Here is a 17104-nt window from a genome sequence, read left to right as displayed (position 1 = left end):
TTTCTGGGCAGCATAAGCCTGAAAAAGGACACATTAACAAAGGATTAACCCTTAAAAACAACAGCCTGTTGCGTATTCATACAGCTCATATATGATGCATAAATTCCATTAAAACATAGGATTCTGTCTGGTCAGTGTCGACTTCTTTCCTGAATCCCAACTGTGAAAAATGCGTGTCTTTTATGATTGGCTTTTCGCAAATATTAAAATGGATATTATATGTGTTGTGTTAGAAAGTAATGCTGTATTAATTCTCTTAAGTAGTGTGCTAAATATAGAGTTAAGTTATAAGAAAATGTTAAAATATAAACTATGCTATGTAGGATACTTTTTGCCTTGCCTTCCTGGTTTTTCACACCGGGAAGGCAAGGCAAGGCCCCATGGGCTTTTCTCTTTCCAGCGGCTTCCACCGGTGTGAAAAATGCCAATCACTTGTTTTTAACATTTTCAAAGTTTAATAGTAATAAAATGGTTATAAAAATAGCAATATAATTAGACTAATAATAATTTGGACGATTTGAATTAGGATAATATGAGACAATAGAGACAAAGAGTTACAGATGTCCAGGTACCTTTTCTGGGCAGCAGAAGACTGAAAAAGGACCCACGTTAAAAAAGGATTAATAACCTGTTGCATATTCATACACCTCATACATGATGCATAAATTCCATTCAAACATAGGATTCTGTCTGATCAGTGTCAGCTGCTTCTTCTGAATCCTAACTATGAAAAATGCATGTATTTTATGATTGGCTTTTCGCAAATATTCAAATGAATATACTATGTGTTCTGTTAGAAAGTAATGCTGTATTTATTCTCTGAAGCAGTGTATTAAATATAGTTTTAGGTTATAAAAATGTTAAAATAGAAACTATGCTGTGTAGGATACTTATTTTAAAAAGAAAGGACTTGCAGCAACATAGCAGCCACAGGACACCTCAGTATTTCAGAGAAAGAGAATTTATTGCCCTCTTATCAGGAGAAACTAACTTCTTCCCACCTCGAAGGTGCTGTCAGGATTTAGAGGAAGAAGTTGATGATGACCAGACAGAATCCTGTGTTTGAATGGAATTTATGCATCATGTATGAGGTGTATGAATATGCAACAGGCTGTTGTTTTTAAGGGTTAATCCTCTGTTAATGTGTCCTTTTCAGGCTTGTGCTGCTCAGAAAAAGGTACCCGGTCGTCCATAACTCTTTGTCTCTAATGTCTCATATTGTCATAATTCAAATAGTCCAAATTATTATTACTCGAATTGTATTACTATTTTTATAACCTTTTTATTACTATTAAACTTTGAAAATTTTCAAAACAAGTGATTGGCGTTTTTCACACCGGGCAGGCAAGGCCCGGCCCCACGGGCTTTTCCCTTCCAGCAGCTTCCCCATTATAAAGCTCGCTCAGGGCTCAGCCACCTTGTGCTTCTTTGCTCAGAGGGTCAAAAGCTGGAAAACAGAAACACACAGAGTGTTGTATGGATCTGTGCAGCCCCCCAGGACTTGCATCCATGGGCTGCTCCCCATGGCACCTGTGAGCTGCTGTCAGAGCTGCTGAGGCAATGAACACACCCAGTTCCTTCCAGAGAAACAGAGAAAGAAAAGCAAAGCACCACACCTGCTGCTAGGCCACCTTAAGATTATTTTATTATGGCTAGAGAGATGCTACATCAGTTTCAAGCAGTAAAAGAGTCAAGCAAATTCAAGTGAAAGAAACTTTGCCATTAAGCTCCAATAAGTACACTGTGGGGGTTCATGTTTTTACCATCTCCCAAACAAAATTAAAGTTTATGCTTGTTAGTGCTCCTGAATAGCTGCACTTCTGTTTTAAATGGCACACATTTACATTCTTTCCATGTTTTAGTGCATTTACACACAAAACCAATGATTTTAAAATTACTTTTACTTGTTACATTCATCTCTTCCTCTGCAAAAATCATTAAAAAGAAACCATGTATCAAAATTCTACCTTGTATTTTTTCTTTTTTTTTTTTTAACCGACTTTTACATTGTGTGAGAAAATGAAATGCAGGAAATTTTCTGGTCCAAAACTAGATAAAGGGAAAAGCCAGTGGAAGGCAACTGTAACTTGTGTACTCATCACATTCAGAAGATGAGGAATGGTCACAGAAATCCATGAAAGTGAAGTTGCAGGAGGCAGAGGGAAAAGCCTTAGTTTTACTCTTTTTAAAGCAAGACAAGGGAGTCAGTAAATATTTTAGCATTTAATTTCTTCTTAAACATGAGAAAATGACAGCCTTTATTTTTATTATTAATTTTTACAATCACAGCTGTTTTCCTAATGTCTTCAGTAGACAAAACTAAAGAATTGTGTCCACATATTTGAGTGTTTAGTAATGCACTTTTTCAAAATATTCCTTGGAACCTTCTGGGCTTGGTTTGATCTGTCAAGAAAAGAAAATTAAGCTATTACTTGGAACAGGTATGATAAAAAAACCACAGATTTGATACTTTATCCATGAAAATACATGCATACTTTATAAAAACAGTGATCTATTTATTGATTGGTTGAAAGTTGGTTGAAAGACAAAAGCCTAGATCATGTACAAGTCGTACTTGAAAATTTTAAGTATAAACCACATTTCTTCTCTTAAAGCAAAAAAAAGGTAATTAAGTAAATAAAAAAACTAAAATGTAAGTAATTAAGTAAATAAAAAATCTGAACTCAGTTAACATATAAACTACATTTTTCCTGTTAAATTACAACGCATTAAGTAAGTAAAAAAATCTGAACTCAGCTAATAGATAAACCACATTTTTCTGTTTAATTACAATGTATTAAATAAATAAAAAATCTGAACTCAGTTAACATATAAACCACGTTTTTCCTGTTAAATTGCAATGCATTAAGTAAGTAACATATCTGAACTTGGCTAACCTATAAACCATGTTTTTCTGTTTAATTACAATGTATTAAGTAAGTAAAAAATTTGAACTCAGTTAATGGAGAGTCCAAGTCAAGTTTGGAGTTTTGAACACAATTTGCATATCCTAAAAGGAAAATTTCTTCACAAACATCCCACAATTACTTTCAGACAAACAAACTAAAGTGGCCCAACCGATAACAGCTTTGACAGCAGGCGCGACGCAGTGAAGCACCTCACACCTGAGAGCATCCCAGCCCTGCAGACAAGCACCAGTGGCCGTCCTGAGGAGGATACATTTACCCCTGAGCTCACTCACCGTGGGGGAGTTTGGAATCCAGTCAGCAGGGCACACCTCGCCGTGTGTCTCCACGAACTGGAAGGCCTTGACCAGGCGCAGGGTCTCGTCCACGCTGCGCCCCACGGGCAGGTCGTTGACGCTCAGGTGCTTGATGATCCCGTTTGGGTCAATGATGAACAGACCTCTGCAATGCAGCATTCAGGCAAGGCAAATCAATTTCCCAGGCCAAACACAACTGGGTGCACAATTTCAGCAGTGACATGCATCAGTTAGGAGGGCACCTGCAGTATTTGGTATCTTGTTTGTTAGCAAAGTGATCCACTACTGCTGTGGTACTGTGAAATTTCAAAGTGTGTATGGAGACTATTCAATCCAGGCAGAGGGAGCAAAGGGAGAACTCAGTGTTCCACCTGTGCTTCAAACTGAAAGCTGACATCCTGCCCTTGTCTTTTTGGTCAAATCTGTAGGTGCTGAGCGAAGAGCTGCTTGTGCATTATGCTACTAAATTAAATCCTGTTGCATACAAGTAAATACTTGTAAAAAACCAACGTCCCAATCATACCATACTAATTAACTTAATCTCTCAGTAAGCAAATGCCAAAAGTTCCTGAGCCAAAGAGATCAGGAACTGAAGGTCTCCAGAAGACTCCTACCCAATCCACTGTTTCTCAGGAACTGCTATGGAAAAAAATGATCAGAGACACATTTTCAGAGAGGCCTGGAGCCATTCTCAGTTTCATGGCCAAAATGAGCAGGTGCCCTATTCCTAGGGTGGGATCCAGCCATCCTGCAGCAGAAGACATCTCCCAGTCTTCACCTGATGCCATTTCCCTGCAGGAGGGCACAGTGTGCCCTATGTTGGTTAGTCTGGGTTGTGTCCCAGCACAGCAGCCCAGCCTTACCTCAGTGCTATGCCAGGTCCTTCCAGCAGCACCCCATACGAACGGGAGATCTCCTTTGTGAGGTCTGACAGAACTGGAATATTCATTTTGCCCAAACCGCCACTCTAGAGAACAGGGAAAGATTCCTCTTGGTTACAAAAAGCTCCACAGGATGATCCTTCCTGAGTGCTGGATTCCATGTTCTTGAGGGCACAGTAACAACAAAACACAACCAAGGCATCTGCTCCATGAAAGGAACCAAGTGTGTGTGGTGTTGCTTTGGTTTGTTTTGGTTGTTTGTTTTAAAGTAGTCAAGAACAGACTGTTTCTTTAGAAAGTGAAAATTTCTTTTGCACTGTGCATTTTAGAATTGCTGATTTTGGTGGTAAGAGGCTACCAATGGCAACAGCCATAAATTTCCAGAAAAACTTCCTTTTTATATCATTCAGCAGCTTTGAATAGAAAAGTTTCTACTGCATATTTAAGTGTTCAGAATTAAACAGGATGAACATGGTGGGGAGGAAAGGGAAACAAACCTGTGAACAAATAAACTTTGGAGCACACATCTGATGAGGAACAGCTGAGGATATTTAGCCTGGAGAAAAGGAGACTCAGAAGTGACCTCTACAATGACTTAAAAGTGGGTGTAGCCAGGTGGGGTAAGCCTCTTCTCCAGGTAATAATGGACATGACAAAATGAAATTATGTCAAATTGCACCAGGAGAGGTTTATATTGAATATTATCAAAAATTTCTTCACAGAAAGGATTGTCAGGCATTGGAACAGACTTCCCAGGATAAGGGGAAAAAAACATGTGGATGTGGCACTTGAGGTCATGATTAGTGGTGAATATGGTGATGGTGGTGGCAGTGAGCTCATCATCTCATCATCATGAGACTTCATGATCCTAGAGGTCTTTTCTAACCTTAACAATTCTGATTCCAAACACAATGCTCTTACCAACACACTAAGTATGTCAAGAGTTCTGCTGCTCTGTTCCGTGCACATGGTTATTTTTGTTTTGCCTCTCACAAATCAATTTCAATCTATTTGAAGAGTCAAACAAGATTTCTTTCCTTTTTGTCACAGACTGAGACTGCAAGAGAGATAAGCTCTCTAACCTTGAAACAAGGCTGGAGTTTGTTAGCTTTGCTATTCTTGGCCTCATCAGTGATTCACTGTGTAATCTCAGCCACAGACCCAGATCCTGCAAACACTTGTCTGCAACAGAGTTCCCTACACAGAGCTTTGAGCACAGATGTCAGAGAAAGCAGGGCTTCAGCTTCTCTGGGTGTCAGTTCCCTGCCTGTGCCACCGTGGAATTCTTTCCACCCTGTGCAGGGTGTTTGAGCTGGGCTTGATGATCCTTGTGGGTCCCTTGCAACTGGGAACAGTCTGTGCATCTGTAAAACAACTGACATACCCTGAACACCTTTGGGATAAAGCTGGGAACTCAGGCCACAATTATAGTGCTGAGCTTTGAACAAAGCTTGCAGAAAATAAAGACTCTTGATAGGCTCAGCCAAGGTGTATTAAATGCAGCAAACTCTCTTCCCTCCCCTGCATGTTCCAGTGGTGCCAGGAGGCACCCAGCCTGCAGCACAACTGCACACTGCTGCCCACACAGGCTGGGACTGATGGCACACGTGCTTCTGCACCTTCCTGGGACACCTGTGGTCCTCTACAACTGCCTAAAGCAGGGGGATGCTTTATGCCATCAAAAACAGGTGTTTATATATATATCTGAAAGAGGCTCCTCTCCAGTAAAAGTCTTTATCATCTGATTTCCCTAAAGAAAGCCAAAAACCTCCATTTGTACTGCAAGAGTGGAACCCTTTCACCCAGTGAGAATTAATGATACAAGTGCTCCAATAAACTGGTGGTTCCTCTGCTTCCAACCTAAAGCCACCAGTGTTGGGTAATTGTTAACAGTAACGAATGAACAGCTGCTGCTCCTTTTCTGTGATAACTTCTGTGCATTATCAGCTGTCACAGGCACTTTGGGACACTGACATGTAAACTGAGCATTTGTCTTTTGAGATATATGTTATCAACAAAGCTATCATCACAGCTAAACAAGTTAAAAACCCAAGCAAGACAATTATGAAAAAGAAAACAAAGGACAGAGGTCAGAATTATGTCATCAAATCCAGAAGCTGATTGCATATGACTTTAGGAAATCTATTAAAAAATCAGCGTTGGCACAATTATTTATTCAACTCCACTTCTCTGGAGCTCTTGTGAAAAGAAACCAAACCAAAACAGAAAGCCTCAAAGAGATACTCAATTCCTACCCTTCGTGGTGTGTTTATCCATGCCAGATGAGTAAAATGAGAGTCCACTGAAACTGCCACCACTTCACAGTTCACATCACGAAATTCTTTTGCTTTGTTGCTGAAGGCCACAATTTCTGTGGGGCAGACAAAGGTGCTGTAGGAAGAGAGATCAGGCTGTAATAATTCTGCCATCTTCTCTAGAGAAGACTCATGTCTGTTTCTAGGCATTTTCTTTAGACTGATAATTTTAGCCATGTTTCCTGCTCAAAATTAGTTTCAGTCTCAAACCAACAGTCACAGCCGCACAGCTGGCACACCAGTTACCATCTCTGAGTTCTAGACAGATTCCTCACAAAGATGGAGAAACTGCCTCTGCTAGAGACTCTCTCGACAGAGAGTTTTTGGGAACTATAGCAGAAAGATCTGCAGGTTAAACCCTTCTCCATGTGCCCACCTGCACCAAGATACTCTCGGCAATTCAAGTCTTCCGAGCAGACTGACCCCCATCCTATCATGTTTTGCTCTAAAGCTGTTAGCTGCAGTTCTGCTGGCCTTGCTTCTTCAAGGACAGAGTCTCCAAGGCAGTCCCAAATTATAAGGCAATGTCCTCACCCCTGGGATCTGAGTGTAACAGGAACCACAGCCAGCTCCTGATGCAGGCCCTGCAGCTAGAAGATGCTCTCCAGCCCCTTTATCCACTGCTTTAACACACAATGGCCGTGTGCCTCCGATCTTATCGCTGACGCCCTAGAAACAGGCACATCTGCCCTGCAAGACTGGCCCAAATCGAACAAACCCAGAACGACCTGCAGCGCCTGTGATGACCTTCAGCAGGACCTTCAGCAGGCCCATCGGGAAAGGGAGAAAGCCGCACTCACAAGTCCAGGGGGTAGAAGAAGAGAACCAGGTATTTCCCCTTGTAATCATCCAGGCTCAGCTCCTTGAACTCTCCGTTCACGACGGCCGTTCCCTTGAAGGCCGGGGCGTGCTGGGTCACCGCCACGGCGAACCGCGAGGAGCCTGCGGAGGGGAGAACGCAGAGCTGCGGGCCGGGCCCGGGGGCGCTCCCGGGGCGCCTTCCCCGGCCGCCCTCCCGCACTTACCGAGGCTGAAGGGGCGACGGGCGCAGGCCGGGGGCCATGCCGTGCCTCTCCTCCCGGCGGCGGCAGCCAGGGGCACCTGCGGGGACAGGGAGGGTCAGGCGGCGGCGGGGCCGGGCGGGCAGGCCGGCGGGCGGGCCCTCACTCACCGCGGCGCGGAGCAGCCTCCCCAGCGCGGCGGCCATGTCGAGCGGCGGGCGGAGCGGGCGGAGCGGGGCGGAGCGCCGGGGGCGGGAACCCCGGAGGAGCCGTGAGGGACGCACCGGAATCACGGAATCGATCCGGTTGGGAAAGGCTTCTCGGACCATGGAGTCCGACCTATGGTCGGACACCACCGGGCAGCCAGACCATGGCACGGAGGGCCATGTCCAGTCTGTCCTTGAAGGCCTGCAGTGACCGTGACTCCACCACCTCCCTGGGCAGCCCATTCCAATGTCTAACCACCCTTTCTGCGAAGCAGTTCTTCCTAATGTCCAACCTAAACCTCCCTACGCACAGCTTGAGGCCATGTCCTCTTGTCTTGACCTTTATTGCTTGGGAGCACAGCCCGACCCCTGTCAGGGAGTTGTGGAGAGTTATCACTGCTTGGCCCTGAGCCTCCTCCGGGCTAAACCCCCAGCTCCCTCCCCTGCTCCTCACAGGACTTGTGCTCCGGACCCTTTCCCAGCTCCGTGACCTTCTCTGGACCTGCTCCAGCCCCTCAATGTCCTTCCAGAACTGCGGGGCCCAGAACTGGCACAGGACTCGAGGTGCAGCCTCACCAGTGCCATGTCCCCGGCGCTGTGCCCACTGATACAACCCGGCTTGTGCTCAGAAACCTTCCTCATACACCCTTACAACTGGCTCTGACTCTGTTGAACTCACTTGGATTACACTTACAGGATCACAGAATATCCTCAGTTGGAAGGAATACACAAGGGTCATCAAAATCCATCTCCAGGTCCTGCCCAGGACACCCCCAGAGTCACACCATGTGCCTGAGTGTTGTCTAAACACTTCTTGAACTCTGTCAGGCTTGGTGCTGTGTCCACTTCCCTGGGGAGCTCATTCCAGCACCCAGTCACCCTCTGTTTTTTCTAAATCCTGGTGGTTTTTCTAATACACAACTGGAAGCTCTCCTGACTCAACTTCAGGCCGTTCCCTCGGGTCCTGTCACTGATCACCACAGGGCACACATCACTGTCTGCCCCTCCTCTTCCTCTCACACAGAAATTGTAGACTGCAATGTGCTGTCCCTCAGTCTCCTCCAGGCTGAACAGACCAGGTGCTCTCAGCTGCTCCTCATGCAGCATCTTCTCAAGGCCTTTCACCATCTTTGCAGCTCCTAGCTTCTTTCTTTGTGTTCCTTCATCTAAACACTTAAACCAAGCTGAACCCAGTTTCCCTTCTGGGTTTTAATAACTTCTAGTTTCATATATTTATTAATATCCACAACATTTTAGAAAGGGCGGACCTTGTGGACTGGAGAAGAGTCTGGCTCTGCTAGCAGGATAAGCTCAGCCATCAGCATCAGGGGGGCAAAGCCAAAGGCAGCCAGAGAAATGTCAGCTACCCCTGGGACGAACTAAATCTACACTTTTGAACTTATTCCTAGTACTGATCCGTCTGCATGGTCCAGTCACCTCTGTAACAGGGAACCTCTGAGCCTTCAAAAGAGGGAGGATTATGTTCAACCTGCCTGTTAGGGCTGATAACCAGCTGGTATTAACTCTCTACTATGCCTAGGAATTGTTTGGGGCAATATTATTTGGTGTTGTCCAAAAGTGTGCTTTCTGGACTTTTAACATCATGGCAAATTTCAGTCACTGGTGTCTTGAATTTATTAATCCAGATGTAGCCAATGACAGCTGCTAACCTGGCTCTGAAAATCTTCTCAAAAAGAAAGTAATTCCCAGCAGAGCAGCCACAATAATGTTATCTACCCAAAACATGAAAGTGGAAGTGAGTAACCAATTTGCACATTAGAAAGTGTGTCAGGTAGAGTGTGGGTGAACTGTGCCCTAGCCTGCAGCCTTGGATTAGGAGAGGGAAGGAGCAATTGTGGAGATTGTGGCCAGGACAGAGGTGTGGGAGGGCTTTGTGCTGCTGCTGAGGGCTGCAGGCAGAGCAGTGAGCAGTGCAGCTGAGCCTGGGACACCTGTGGAGCTGTAGGTGGAGAGCAAAAAACCCACAGCCATTACCTGGGCTGATGCTTTTCAGAGCAGTGCAGGATGGCATGGCTGCATTTGTGTCTGAAACCTGGCACATGCCCTCAGACACAGGGATTTGTTTGCCCAGATGAGTGCCCTGGGCTGGGCAGCAAATTGTGTGCCAGGGGTGGCTGGGTTCCTTTCCCTCAGGTGTGGGAGCTGCACTGTGGCAGCCAGAAAAGGGCTGTTGCTCGGATTTCCTGAGGATGGCTGTCTCATCCACAGATGATTATTCACCAAACTTCTAAGTTGATGTATTCTAAACCAATGCCCTTCCCCCCATCCCCGGAAAGTTATATTTGTTTAAAACTCTTTGTTTAAACTCTTGGCTTGCAGGTGGGGAAATATTGCTCATGCTTTGTTATGGAGGCAGCGTAATCAGCTTCTCAGACTTCTGTGCAAAGGCTTGAACTACTGCCATTTAATGGGGAGTAGTTTCCACTTTGCTTTTGCAAAATGAGCATCCCTGCAATCTGAAGATGGACCTTGTCACTGCCAAAGTGCACCTGATAAAAGTTGTTCCTTTTTCCTCAGCTCTGGCTCTGGCACAGTCTCAAGCAGCTGCTAAACCTGGTTCTTATTGACATCCAAAGCTCAAAATCAATCTACCGAGTGATACCATTTGCACATCTTTTTCCAGGTCTTGTTGGTTGTCTCCTTCGCTGTGTTTAAGTGTGATTCAAATTGACATGTGAAGTTGCTGAAAGACTCTCCAGGGATTTCAGCAGGCTTTAAGGAGAAGTTGCTGTACAAGGTGCAGAGTAGTCTAAAAGGCGCTTGAATAGATAATGGGAGATGTGAATGTTCTTTTTGGTGAGGATACTTATCTGCCTGCTCTCATTTTGTGCCTCTCTTTTCCTGTCTGGAAATAGTTAACTATGTCTTTCTGGTGAAAAACTACAAGATCAGTTGATAAAAAATACAGATAATGCTTGTGTGTTGTTTCCATTATTGTTTTGTAAGTTAGATTTTAAAGAGCGCTTTGAAAGATATCATTCACACAACAAAATTTTAGGGGAAAAGTAGCTGTTTCTCTCTAAACTTGATGAAAAGGATAAGCAAATCCCAAATCAGAACTGCTGCTGTGGATCACTGAGTGGCAAATTCTGTGCAGAGTATGTCAGGATACATATGTCTGCTTGTTTAAAAATAAAATCTGCTCAATTTCTAGAAGGTTATGTTACTCCATGTGCTGAAATGCTGTAACAATCATTTGTCCTCTACCTTGAGGAAATAGATAACTGAAAAAGAAGCTGGGAAATGGAAAAAAAAAAAGAATAGAGGCATAAACATTTTTATCTAAACCAAAGCAAAAACTTTGGCTTCAGCAACACGATGCATCACCCCGTGACTGTTGGTAGATGGCAGCCTCTGTCCTTGCACACAGGGGCGCTGGAAAATCTTCCAGCTGCCTGCAAATGCTCTCACAGGCCTGTGTGCTCCCACCTGCTGATACCTAAGCTCAGCAGGAGGAGAAAGAATTTACCCGTTCATACCAATAAGTTTCGGAAGCAATCCCAAGCACAATCCAGCTTAGGGTTAATCATGAACGGGCTTTGCTGCATGAATTAAGTGTCAGAACGTGGATTGAGGAGATAGCTGCTGTTAGGGTATGTTTCCAGCTGATAAGTATAGGTAAAAGCCTTTCTGACATCTGCTGCACCGGGGGTCCTACCCTTGGCTGTGCAGGCGGCCGTGCTGAGGCCGAGCGCTTTCTCTGGAGCCAGGATCAAACTGGGTGTGTTGCCGCCGTGTTTGGCTGGAGCTGTGCGAGCCCACCCTGCCGATGAGTCATCCTTGAGTGGCTCAGAATATCACACTGAGCCTCGCTGCTTCCCTGTTCCCATTACACTGATGCATTTGGGGCTCGCTCGGTGTTGGCGTTTCATTTACAAACCTCGCTTTTGCCATAAAGGAAAGATGGCTGCCGGCCCTGCTTTACCCTGATGTTCAGCACTTTTAGGTTTTTAGGAGCCTCTCCTGAATGGCTTCAGATGGAAATTTGAAAGCATGTTTTTAAAGCACCTTAGAAAGTGCATTTTTCAGAATATGAAATAATTTTGGGTAGCCTCTCCTTTTTTATTTTTTTCCTTCCAATACTGGTTGCTTCTGCATATGATTCAGACTAAATTTTCCTTTTTCTCCTTCAAGTGTTGAATCAGGATATTTAGGCCAGCAAAAGAGACCTGTATTCCTTCCCTGCATTCCTTCCCTGCCACCCTGTCTTTGAGTCCAGGTATTTCAGCACCATTTTACAAGAGTGAATAGTCAGATAAGCAGTGGAACAGATTTACAGGTCTCCTGTTTCCTTCTCCCTCACTCACAGACTGTTCCATTAAATCAGGTGCAGACATAGCTTGAAATTAAAGGACTGTGTCACCACAAGGGAAAATGGATATAAATAAATCTACCTCCTCCTAATTTTCTTTGTTGGTTTTGTGAACCAGGTGACATGAGAATGAAGCTACTGACAGCTGTGAAGCAGTCATGAGGTAAGAGTCCAAATGCTGCAGTGGGTTCTGCAAAAGCCAACTGATGGACTTTGTGTGCAGTGGAAATACATGGGGACCATATCCATGAAAGGGGCCATCCATCTCAGGCCTGTGTCATATACCAGGGGTTTAATCAGACTTTAAAAATATAGTAGAAAAGAGAGATGCAGTGAGGACTAATGTGGAACTACACACTAATCACCTTGATTTTGCTTTTCAAAGTAGTGCTAGTGAGTGCTAGTGAGCACACCTCCTTCCATGTCCTAGTGCACCACACTGAGACAGATTTATTAGAAACAAGAGGGGTTGTTAGTTAACATAATATTGAAAAAAAACACCCCTCCATTGCTCTTCCTGATAGGCATGGAGTCAGAATCGCTGCTCTCCATGTAGATGTGTAAGACAGACACACATTTATTGCAGACCCTCAGCAGCCCTGTAGCAGAGCTGAGCTGGAATAACCCCTGTGTCCCAGCACACTCACTGCTGTCCCTGCTCCCACAGGAGCTGGAATAACCCCTGTGTCCCAGCACACTCACTGCTGTCCCTGCTCCTGCTGGAATAACCCGTGTCCCTGCTCCCTCGGGAGCTGGCTGAGCGTGCCTCCCGTTGCCAGGATCGAGGAGCCTGCGGGAGCTGCGCCGCTCACGAACACTAGGTAGCTCCGTGGCATTTCCAAACTCCTGACAGATCTGTCGTAACTCGTTTGATAAATAGGTTTGCCCTTTCAGGCATTAAATATTTGAAACTATACAGGGCAACATCAGCACATTGGAGTCATGCTTTTGTGCCACAGGGCAGCACTGTGGGTGACTCCACATATCTCGAGGTACATACAGGTATGAGATAAGAGGAGCAGTACAGCTGTTCGATGCACGTGCTGATTTCCAGTGCAACTCATACTTGAGCTCTTCAAGATCTGCCCTCTTCATTCAGGCACCTCTATAAAAATAACTCACCAAACACAGTCAGTGCTCCCTGTGGAGTCTCCCATGAAGGTAAATCCCACTGACCAGTCTCATCCTGAGGCACAGCAGACACAGCAATATCCCAGTGCTGCTGCAGTGAGTGGTGCTTCACAAAGTGGCACTTAGACACATGCCTTCATTTGTCCTCTGGAGAGAGGAGTTGCTTGTGGCATTAAAAACATTCTGTATAGTAAAAGTTCTGTCTTCCACCGACCATCAGCCTTGTTGCAATGGTTGCATTGTCCTTATGATGATCATTAGTGGGAGGCTGGGCAGGGATGTGAAGTGCACTTAGAACTGAGCATAATCTGGTCTGTTTACATCAGTGCTTGCACAGAAGAGTTCAAACAACAAGCAGGGCAGATGCTCCTTAGGAGCCTCATCTCAGTGCTAAGGCTCTGGTTTCCAGGAAGCAATTTCTCCCTCAAGAATTATTTAATCAGAGAAAAATCTTCCGGTACTTACTGACACAACTGCTGCTGTATAGAACTTGTATTACAAAGAAAGGAACCACAACATGGAATGGCTCTGAAAGCTGAATGTTTTTCTGAAGCTACAGGAGAAAGGCTGTGGAATATTGTTCATAGCAATGCCACCTGCTATGCAAAATAACTTTCAAAGGTCAAACCTTTGACACTTAATCAGGTACAAAAGGCATTTATTGTAGCAATTTTACCTGCAAGGTATTATTCATTAAATGCATTTCTCATCTATTTCCTATGTTCAGAAAATGTGTTCTAGGCAGTTTGCAAGCTCTGCTATTGCAGGCCATTTCTGTGTGGCTGTGGAAAGAAATAAATTGGTACAATAAAAATAAAAGAAGAAAAAAGTAGTGTCTATGCTCCACTTACAAGAAGGTGCATGTTAATTTGATCTGCTTCATGTGGATTTAATCAATGCAAATATAGATGGAAGAAGAGTGTCAGTGGGAGTAATGGGTCGTTTTTATTTCTCTTTCATTGCTTGACCTGATGAATCGATCTACCCCGTTGCTAGGAAAATCAGAATCATGCTGACATGAGCATCTGTCCTATGTAGACAGGGGAGAGCTTATGTTGTAATCTAGCGCTTAAAATTCACAAACTTTCCACAAGTGGCTGATGCTTCACACAGCTCCTTACAAGGGTGAAAACAATGGTGTGGGGGAGAGATGGGGTTCCCTCGGGTTCTTCTGTGGGGGCTTTTGAGATCCCGAAGAGAAGGGCGGGGGTCGGGAGACGTCTGCGGGTGTCGGCGACCCCTTCCCACGAGCGTGGGCACCTGCGGGGGGTGACACGCACGAAGAGCCGGGCTGGGGAGCCCTGGGGACCGCGGGCAGGACAAGCGGAGCCCCGTACCGCGGGATGGAGCGCGGCACCAGGGCTGCGCCGGGGCCGGGACCGCGGGAGCCCCGAGCGTCCCCGGCGGCGGCGAACACCCATCCCCACGGTCCGGGACGCTCTCCCCGGCGCCTGTCCGTGCCCCTGCCCGTGCTCTCGCCCTCCCCGATGCGGACAGTGACCGTCCCTCCCTGCGGACTCTGCACGGCTGCGGAACCGGCGCCAGGTGCGGCGGGGCCGCCCCAGGACTACACGTCCCGGCGTGCCCGGCCCGGCGGGGCCGGCGCCTGCGCGGGGCTGCGGGGCCGCTCCGCGGTGCCACACCCCCGGGGAGGGAGGCAGGAGCGCCCGAGCCCTCAAACCACCGGGGGAGCCGGCGGGGCGGAGGATGGAGTAGCGGGGCGCGGCGGAGCCGGCAGTGCGGGGAGCGCCGCCTCCGCCCGGCAGCGCGGGGGAGCGGGCGGGCAGGCGGGCGGGGATGATGCGCGGGGGGACAGCGCGCTAGGGGCAGGAGGCGGGTGGTCGCCCGGAGACTCCGCACCTCGGAGTGACGTCCTGCTGCAGTGCCGCTGCCTGCGCTGCCCGAGCTCGTCAATGGAGCTGGAAAACATCGTTGCCAACACCGTTTTGCTGAAAGCCAGGGAAGGTGAGAGAGCGGCGGGAGGGGAGAGGGGGCTGGAGCATCCTTGTCGCAGTCGCCCCTCCGCGGAGCGATGCCCGCGGGATGCGGGCGGGCGCCGGTGGGGATGCGCGCCGGTCCCGCCGGCGGCGGCTGTCGGGGTGCCATGTGGCTGTGCCGGCGTTGGAAACGGCTTGTTTGAGACGGAGCCCTGGCGAAAAGGAAAATACCGCTGTTTTTCCCTGTGCGCGGGGGTTTGGGAAAGGAAGTGAATGAGATTGCAGAGATTACAATATTCACCCATCTCTTCCTTCCCCCTTCCCGCCTCCCCCCCTCAAATCTGGTCCCACAGATTGTGCTATTTCAGCGTCTATTGTTAAAGGTCAGCTGCAGATGCATTCATTCAAAAGGGCTTAGCAAATCTGCAAATAGCTTTCCGCGCCGTGTGGTGAGACCGGCAGGATCGTATCGCTTCCCCGTACAGTCATTGCCTTATTCGGCGTTATTAGGTGAGATCATGTTGCTGCAAACATGCCCATTGTTGCGAGCGTGTTTGTCCCCGGCCGGAGCCGGCCGGAGGGGCTGGGGGCTGTCCCCTGCCCGCGGCCGGCGCGGGGGTCTCCGAGCGGGGTTTGTCCCCCGCGGCCGCCGCCGCGCTCGGGCAGCCCCGGGGATGCTCCGGGCGATGCCGGAGCCGCCGCCGCGGAGCCGCCGCTGCTCGGCGCGGGGCGCCCTCGGCTGCCCGGGGGCTCCCCCAGCATCCCCGTCCCGACCCCGAGGGCTCGCAGGAGCGAACCCCGACAGCCACCGGTAGATCGGGCTCCCGGCGCTTTCTTTCGCCCCGTGCGGAGCGGACGCGGTTTCCTCTCCCCGCGCTGGCGGAAATCCTCCCGCGGCCGCGGGGCGCTGCGCACGGCGGGGCCGGGCTCGGGGTCCCCGCGGAGCCCCGTCCGCCCGGAGCATCCCTCCGGCTGGAGCGGGAGCGCCGCGCACAAGCAACACGTCCTACGGCTGCGGCATCGCTGCCAAGACGCGATCGCCTTCTGTCTGCTCCAGCCCGTTTTTATGTTTGTGTTTATTTACTTGCTTGCTGCTTAAAATAAGGCATTTTTCCAAGCCCTTGGTCAGAGTTTCTTTCATGAGAGCACTTGCTGGAGCGTTTTTAGGTGCGCTGCAACCTGCAGCCTGCGCTCCACCGCCCGCCGGAGCGCTGGAGCTGCCTGCCCGCTTGGGTGGGCTTCAGCTCCGGCCACTCCGAAGCTGTGGAGCTGCGAGTAAAGCTGCGTTCATTTTCGAAGAGAGATCATTCAAATAGTCCGCCCCTGGAGCGATCCTTTTGCTGGGAAAATAACTCAAATTGTAGAATAGTGTTTATATAACTCACAGGCTGTTGAACTTTTGAGGCTTAGCTAAAGAGTAAAGTCCTGAGATCGTCCCAAAAAAGCTCTACAAATAATAATAAGGGCAAAGGTGTTCAGCAGATCAGTGAATTATAACTTTTTGACTTCTGATGGAGATATTTTATTTTCTGTTGTCATTTTATTTGTTGTTTAGGATGCAGTTGCTGTTACCAGTCATACAATACTGGTTTAGATTTCAGCAGACTTTAGGAATACTTTAAAGGACTGGTATTAATTACAGTTATTGTGTGTTGTTTACAGAGAGCTGATATTTTGCAATTAATTTTAAATGTGCCATTCAGTTTTATGGTCCTTTTCTACCATTCTCAGGAAGATGGTTACAGTCATGTTGCTTTATTGTGTTAGAATTGCATTAAAGAAGCTGTTAGCTATAATCCCAATGGCAGAAATTTATCAAGATTTCCTCCAAACTACATTGCAAGTGTTCTTTATACCACGTATGAATCTCCAACAACATTTTTGGAGGCCTGGTGCTAATTTATTTTAAAGCTTTTTTTTTTTTGGAGGGGATATGAAATTTTTTCAAAGGAAGAACAAGGGCAAATGATGTACCTGACATCAGAGCCACAAGTATTATTGCTGTATGAGATAGGTTGCCACACTTCAGTTATTGTTGCAGGCTGCTGTGGGTAAAGTGGTTTTAAAATTTGCAGTG

The 17104-nt window shown here is 47.2% G+C and overlaps 1 protein-coding gene across 1 annotated transcript; it reads right to left on the bottom strand.

Annotated features, from left to right (window-relative positions):
• Positions 1-2204: 2204 nt before the first annotated feature.
• Positions 2205-7649, bottom strand: PRDX3 (peroxiredoxin 3). The gene is made up of 7 exons (XM_059477396.1): positions 7591-7649; positions 7445-7520; positions 7220-7361; positions 6360-6495; positions 4087-4190; positions 3203-3368; positions 2205-2403 (listed from the first exon to the last, which is right to left on the bottom strand). Exons 1-7 carry the CDS (start codon positions 7624-7626, stop codon positions 2350-2352), a joined length of 714 nt encoding a protein of 237 aa, XP_059333379.1. The 5' UTR covers positions 7627-7649; the 3' UTR covers positions 2205-2349.
• Between the last annotated feature and the right edge of the window lie 9455 nt (positions 7650-17104).

The sequence above is a fragment of the Ammospiza nelsoni genome, chromosome 8 (genome assembly GCF_027579445.1).
Source record: "Ammospiza nelsoni isolate bAmmNel1 chromosome 8, bAmmNel1.pri, whole genome shotgun sequence".
Classification (NCBI taxonomy): domain Eukaryota; kingdom Metazoa; phylum Chordata; class Aves; order Passeriformes; family Passerellidae; genus Ammospiza; species Ammospiza nelsoni.
This window is presented reverse-complemented; position numbering and strand designations above follow the sequence as displayed.

Bases quoted from the DNA above. Each gene is read 5' to 3' on its own strand.
- PRDX3 (XM_059477396.1), bottom strand. From the start codon at position 7,626: ATGGCCGCCGCGCTGGGGAGGCTGCTCCGCGCCGCG. The intron at 7,362-7,444 runs GTAAGTGCGGGA...TCCCCTCCGCAG, and splicing joins CCGTCGCCCCTTCAGCCTCG to GCTCCTCGCGGTTCGCCGTG. The intron at 6,496-7,219 runs GTGAGTGCGGCT...CTCTTCCTACAG, and splicing joins TTCTTCTACCCCCTGGACTT to CACCTTTGTCTGCCCCACAG.